Genomic DNA, 6,315 nt, shown 5'->3' on the forward strand with positions numbered 1-6,315 from the left:
GGGGGTTGTGCGCCCCCCCCCCCCCCCCCCCCCCCCCCCCCCGCCAGGTTGGATCCCTTCCAGCTATAGGGGCATCCTGCTGGGAACCCATGGGGCAACGTGCCAGCCCCCCAGCAGGGGATACGGGGGACTCTCAGCCTGGGGTGCCCCCATCCTGAACAAGGGGAGCTATAGGGCTGAGGGGAGGCAGGCACTTGGCAGAACAACAGAACTCCTGGGGTGCGGAGCCGTTTGTTCTTCCAGAGGAAACAAGCTTCGCCTGAGGGGAGCCTTTGAACGCCAAGTGCCATGCAGGGCTGGGGTCCTCCTCTGGCATGCGATGCTGAATGCAGCCCCTGAGGAGGCTGAGCTGCAGCCCCCAGCACATTTCCATCGAGCTGTGCACAAGTTTTGGGGTTGGTGATGGACACGGCTGTGCCCTCCCTCTCCCCTCCCAGGGCCGAACCTAACCCAGGTATCAGACAGCAGAGAATCCACCTGGCGCCACACTGGCTGCATTCTGCTCCTGGCCGGAGGGATCTGGGCAGTGCCCCACTAGAAATTCACCTTTATGCCATCCCCGCTTGAGCCAGCACGTGCCAAGCACAATGCCCACCCGTGCCACGGCCCCTCCGCTGGGCACTGTGCCGGGATAGGGGCTGTGGGGCAGCCACGTGCGGCACAGCGGGCGGGTATGCATCGGCATGAGGCTCACGTCGCCCCAACGTGGGAGCTTGGCAAGGGCCCCCGTGGCCCTAAAGCCTCCCTTTGTGCCCAGCCAACCTCTAGCGCTTGGCATTCAGGTCATGGCGGGGGGAGCAAGGCGGAAACCAAGCAACCAAGCCCTTGGCAGAGCCCCCAGTGTGGGACCAGTGCCCCCAGCTCGGCAGGGAGGAAGGGCACAATGAGCACAGGGGGCAGTGCCAGGGGCCAGGACACGTGCCATATGCCACCCGAGTGGCCACAGTGTCCCTGTGTGCCTCATGCCCTAAGTGTCGATGCCCAATTTTTTGTGGGGCTGAGTGCGCCCTGCGCTATTCTGCTCTCATGGGCTCAGCTTGGAACATATGTGCCCACCTTGGGGGGATCCCAACCCATGTAACAGCACCAAAGGAGACACAACTCCCAATGTTGGGCCTCAGAGAAGCTCCCTGCCAGCCTGGCTGTGTTCCTGACACCGGATGCCTTCACCGACTCACTGCAGCCCAATCCATGGCTGGAGCACCTGGGCAGAGCCGGGGACTGGTACCAGTGAGGCCAGGCACTGTGCTGGGTGCGTGGATGAAACAATTGCTATTGATCCCCACCCCGGCGCTGGCACTGTGTCCACTGCTTCCCTGCCTCAGGTTCCCCACCTGCAGCCCAGAAGCCTGTGCCAACCTCCTGATTCCCCTTCCCACTCTTTTTCCCCCAGATGTATGGCCGCTACACACAGGACCTGGGCACCTTCGCCAAGGATGAGGCAGCCCGGCTGCGGCTGAAACAGGAGCATGAGGACAGTGGCACCCTACGGCCACGCCGCCCCTCTGAGCTGCTGGAGTACAGCCAGGGACGCTGTGCCCCCTGCTGTGGTAAGGGTGATGGGGACGTATCGGGGGGGACACCGACCCCCTGGCACGGTGGCCAGGCAGCTACATGCTCTTCTGGGCACCACTGCCCGCCCAGCTGCCGCCACTGCGGGTAGGGTTTCTCCTGCTGTCATGGGACACTGGCGCCGAGGACAATGCCACCTGCGGGGACACAATGGCCCAAAATAACCGGACGGCAGCAGTAGGGACGGGGCCCTTTGGCAGCTCAGCTTGGGGCTGTGCCAAGGGACGGCACTCGGGCGTGTTGTGCTGTGCTGCTCTGCCCGTCCCCGGCGCTAAGCCTGTGCTGTGCCTGCAGGCTGTGCCGTGCGGTGCCAGAGGTTCTTCATCGCCAGGGTGGGTGAGGACTGGGTTTTCCTCATCCTCCTGGGGTTGGTTATGGCGCTGGTGAGCTGGGCCATGGACTTTGCCATCGCCACCTGCCTCCAAGGTGAGTGGGCAGTGATGGGTGATGGGCATCCCAGGACAACAGCACATCCCCTGCTGCCCGCAACTCGCTGTGCCCATAGCTCAGAAGTGGATGTATGGGGGCCTGGACACCAATGTGATGCTGCAGTATCTGGCCTGGGTCACCTACCCCACTGTGCTCATCACCTTCTCAGCTGGCTTCACCCAGATCCTCGCTCCACAGGCTGTAGGTAAGTTGCATGCATCCTAATGGGGCCTTCGCTCCCTGGGGCTGTGGGTTGTGAACAATCTGGGTGACCTAGACTATGGGGCTGGGGTCTTCCAAGATCCAAGGGATGGTCTTTATAAGGTCTCTCAGGGGTGTGGGATTGAGGTCCCTGCAGGGCTATGGGTTGGGGTGTTCCACCATGGTCTGGGGATGTTCCCAGGGGTCCCACCTGCACTGTGAGAAAGGCTTCACGTGGGTCCCTATGACAGTGTATCAGGGAGCACCCCAGGTCTACAGAACAGGGGCTTTCCCCATGGCTGTGGGTCAGGACTATCTCCATGCTGCCAGGCTCAGGGATCCCTGAGATGAAGACTATCCTGCGGGGTGTCATCCTGAAGGAGTATCTCACCTTGAAGACCTTCGTGGCCAAGGTGATTGGGCTGACGTGTGCCCTGGGTAGCGGCATGCCCTTGGGCAAGGAGGTGAGGGCACTTCCCATGGCTGGAACAGGCAGCATGCTGGGTGGGGGGCACCGACATCAGCCCCCACTGCTGTCCCCACAGGGTCCCTTTGTCCATATTGCCAGCATGTGTGCAGCCCTGCTCAGCCGCTTCCTCTCCTTCTTTGGGGGCATCTATGAGGTGAGTGAGTATGGATAGCATCTGGGGAACTCCAGCAGTGCTGGGACTGATTCAGCCTATGCTCACCTGCAGAACGAGGCAAGGAACACTGAAATGCTTGCAGCTGCCTGTGCTGTCGGTGTCGGCTGCTGCTTCGCTGCCCCCATTGGAGGTAGGGACCCCCCAGCCCATACCCCTTGCTCTCAGAAAGGTCAGCAGGATCCCACCCAGAGTACTAGGCAGAGGACAGGGACCCACCTGGCTGGGCACAGCAGAGGCAGCACCACTAGTTGGGGTGCCCACAGGGCAGAGGATAAAGGGAGAAGCAGGCACCATCCTCCTAGAGGTGTAACATCTCATCTCGTCCTCTCCCCCACTGCACTGCGCTGCACTCCAGGGAGCTCCCCACTCTGGCCCTGCTGAGCCCTGCCCATAGGTTTGTGCTGTCTGACTCTTTCCTTGTCCTGTGTGTGCTGAGCTGCCCCATCCATCCATCTGTCTATCCATATGTGTGTGCCCAGTGCCATCTGTCTCCCCTTACCCATGACTTCCCACATCCCTGCACTGCCCTCTCGCTTGCACAGACAGCTGTGCACTTTGCTGAAGAAGCCCCGAATTGCAGCATGGCCATGGGGCTCTGGGTGGACAGCATGCCAGGCACCTGGGCTCTGCCTGCCTTTCTCCTCTCTTCCCTCTCGTCCTTCCTCCCACTGCCAGGCGTGCTGTTCAGCATTGAGGTCACCTCCACCTTCTTTGCTGTCCGCAACTATTGGCGTGGTTTCTTTGCCGCCACCTTCAGCGCCTTCATCTTCCGCGTGCTGGCTGTCTGGATCAAAGATGAAGGTACCCCCGTGGGATGGGAGGCTGGGGACACCAGGGTCCCCCCACCCAGCCCCGCTCACACCCACCGTGCCCCCAGAAACCATCACAGCGCTCTTCAAAACCCGCTTCCGCCTCGACTTCCCCTTTGACCTGCAGGAACTGCCTGCCTTTGCTGTCATTGGGTGAGTGTGTCTGCCCCATCCCATGTCTCCATCCCACACGCATGTGGTGGACATGAGCACTCAGCCTCGACCTCTGCCCAGGATCGCCAGCGGTTTCGGTGGTGCTCTCTTTGTCTACCTCAACCGCAAGATTGTGCAGTGCATGCGCCGACAGAAGGCCATCAATCGCTTCTTGATGAAGAAGTAGGTGCCCAGTGGTCCCTACCATCATGGGAGCAACTGTCCCCTCTGGGATGGCAGGGATGGGATTGCACCAGTGTCACCACCTCCATGCCACCCTGCCAGGCGCCTGCTGTTCCCTGCCCTGGTGACACTTCTCATCTCCACACTGACCTTCCCACCCGGCTTTGGGCAGTTCATGGCTGGACAGGTAGCTATGGTGTGGCTATGGAGCAGTGCACCGGTCCCTTGGGCCACCAGGACCCAAGCTCACTTTTTTGTCCCCAGCTCACTCAGAAGGACACGCTGGTGACGTTGTTCGACAACCGGACGTGGGCCAAGCAGGAGCCCAGTGATGAATTTGAGTACATGGGCATCCTGGAGGCCTGGCGACATCCCCGCTCCAACGTCTTCATCACCCTCGTTGTGTTCATCCTCATGAAGGTGGGTACATCCTCCCGCATGCCACCAGGGAGGTGCTGGATGGGAGCCACCAAGGTGCTCCTGGGAGACAGTGGGTGGCTGCTCCTGCGGCCACCAACGTGGTGGCTGGGTGCCACGAATATGCTGTCAAGGGGATCTTGGCAGAGAGCAGCTGGGGTGCCACCAGAGAGTGCTGGCAGGGTGCCCCTGGCGTGGTGCCATGCCAGCTTCCTGCTCTAGGGCTGGTGCTGGAGGAGAGCCAGCCCAAGGGGATGGCAATTAACATGTGCTCATATCCCCCATGCAGTTCTGGATGTCAGCCCTGGCTACCACCATCCCTGTGCCCTGTGGGGCTTTCATGCCGGTCTTCGTCATTGGTGAGGGACAGGGTCACCTGATGTGTCCTGGTGGAGGGACATGGCGCAGGTGTAGGAATGGGGTTGGGACCTGGGAGAGGCCCATGGCCTCCACAGTCTCCCTCTGTGGGCAGGGGCAGCCTTTGGGCGGCTGGTTGGGGAGAGCATGGCAGCCTGGTTCCCTGATGGGATCCACACCGACAGCAACACCTACCGCATCGTGCCAGGGGGCTACGCCGTGGTGGGTAAGCACGGCACCCTTCCCATCCCCATCCCATCCCATCCCCCTCCCAGAGAGCTGCTGGTGTCCCTGAGTGCCTCCCATCAATGGGATTGTCCTAAGGATGTCCCTAGGGTGTGAGACACAGCCCCATGAGACAGCTGCCCATGTCTCCTGGGGCTGGCAGGGGCGGCCGCGCTGTCGGGTGCTGTTACCCACACTGTGTCCACCGCCGTCATCGTCTTCGAGCTGACGGGGCAGATCTCTCACATCCTGCCCGTTATGATTGCTGTCATCCTGGCCAACGCGGTGGCCCAGAGCCTCCAGCCCTCCCTCTACGACAGCATCATCCGCATCAAGAAGCTGCCCTACCTCCCTGAGCTGGGCTGGGGGCACCATGAGTGAGTGTCCCCACATCCCCAACCACAAGCGCTCTGTGGCAACGTGCTGAGGGCATTTCCCCGGGCAGGAAATACAACATGCGGGTGGAGGACATCATGGTGCGGGATGTCCCCTACGTCTCTCTCAACTGCAAGTACCGGGACCTGCAGCATGTGCTGCAGAGCACCAAGATGAAGAGCTTGGCACTGGTGGATTCAGCAGGTAAGAGGCACATGGAAGCTTCTCCATCTTTTCACAATGTCCCTGCAGCGCTGTTCCCTGCAACGTGTCCCCTCTCGGTCACAGAGTCCATGATCCTGCTGGGCTCCATTGAAAGGGCACAGGTGGGGGCCCTGCTGGGCCACCAGCTGCATCCCCAGCGCCGGCTCCAGGCCCTGCGGCAGAAGGCATGGGCGAGCGCTGATGACGGGCGCCGGTTTTCCGAAGCCAGCGTCTGCTTCCATGTGAGGGACCGCCCTCGGGTCCCCCCCATCAAGGTGTCTTTGCCTCCCTGACCCCATCCCTTCCCTCCCACAGATCAGCACTGAAGCTTCCTCCTTCACTCCCACACGCAGCGGATCCCGCAAGCCCCTAAAGCCAGCATTGAAGCGGGTGCCCAGCGTCCCTGCCGACGGCCCCCCAGGTGACTCAGCACCCCACAGCCCCCTTGGGAGCCCCCTTGGAAGCCCGCTGCCCCACGCTGACCCCTCTGCTTCCTGCAGCCAGTGCCACCGACAGCTCCAGCATCGCCCTCAAGAGCCTCTTCTGTGCCAACAGTGCTGCAGAGCCTGCTGAGGTGAGCACCCGTCCCTGCTTGTCCTCGACTACTCCCATCCCATGCCTCTCCATCCCTTCTCCAGGCCCTTCCTGTCCCTATTTAACCCTTACCATCCTGATCACCATCTCTCTCCCCTGCCTGACCCTGCCTGTCCCTTTCCATCCACGGTTGACCCTTTCCATCCCATCCC

General features: G+C 61.6%; 1 protein-coding gene across 3 annotated transcripts in view; it reads left to right on the top strand.

Annotated features, from left to right (window-relative positions):
* Nucleotides 1-6,315, top strand: part of CLCN2 (chloride voltage-gated channel 2) — a 10,209-nt gene that overhangs the window by 2,125 nt on the left and 1,769 nt on the right. For 2 of the 3 annotated variants that reach the window (XM_042881247.1, XM_042881248.1), the window contains exons 2-19: nucleotides 1,394-1,550; nucleotides 1,867-1,998; nucleotides 2,078-2,206; nucleotides 2,533-2,666; nucleotides 2,748-2,825; nucleotides 2,898-2,976; nucleotides 3,522-3,647; nucleotides 3,724-3,808; nucleotides 3,890-3,991; nucleotides 4,094-4,178; nucleotides 4,256-4,411; nucleotides 4,698-4,767; nucleotides 4,881-4,991; nucleotides 5,154-5,367; nucleotides 5,436-5,569; nucleotides 5,654-5,811; nucleotides 5,885-5,990; nucleotides 6,070-6,143. In XM_042881247.1, the coding sequence (XP_042737181.1) occupies nucleotides 1,394-1,550; nucleotides 1,867-1,998; nucleotides 2,078-2,206; nucleotides 2,533-2,666; nucleotides 2,748-2,825; nucleotides 2,898-2,976; nucleotides 3,522-3,647; nucleotides 3,724-3,808; nucleotides 3,890-3,991; nucleotides 4,094-4,178; nucleotides 4,256-4,411; nucleotides 4,698-4,767; nucleotides 4,881-4,991; nucleotides 5,154-5,367; nucleotides 5,436-5,569; nucleotides 5,654-5,811; nucleotides 5,885-5,990; nucleotides 6,070-6,143 (2,130 nt within the window). Of the gene's footprint in view, nucleotides 1-1,393; nucleotides 1,551-1,866; nucleotides 1,999-2,077; nucleotides 2,207-2,532; nucleotides 2,667-2,747; nucleotides 2,826-2,897; nucleotides 2,977-3,521; nucleotides 3,648-3,723; nucleotides 3,809-3,889; nucleotides 3,992-4,093; nucleotides 4,179-4,255; nucleotides 4,412-4,697; nucleotides 4,768-4,880; nucleotides 4,992-5,153; nucleotides 5,368-5,435; nucleotides 5,570-5,653; nucleotides 5,812-5,884; nucleotides 5,991-6,069; nucleotides 6,144-6,315 lie in introns of those variants that run through there. The other variant, XM_042881249.1, reaches the window with a different exon arrangement.

This window comes from Lagopus leucura, unplaced genomic scaffold, assembly GCF_019238085.1.
Source record: "Lagopus leucura isolate 7727_CA_CO unplaced genomic scaffold, USGS_WTPT01 Super-Scaffold_100029, whole genome shotgun sequence".
In the NCBI taxonomy this organism is placed as follows: Eukaryota; Metazoa; Chordata; class Aves; order Galliformes; family Phasianidae; genus Lagopus; species Lagopus leucura.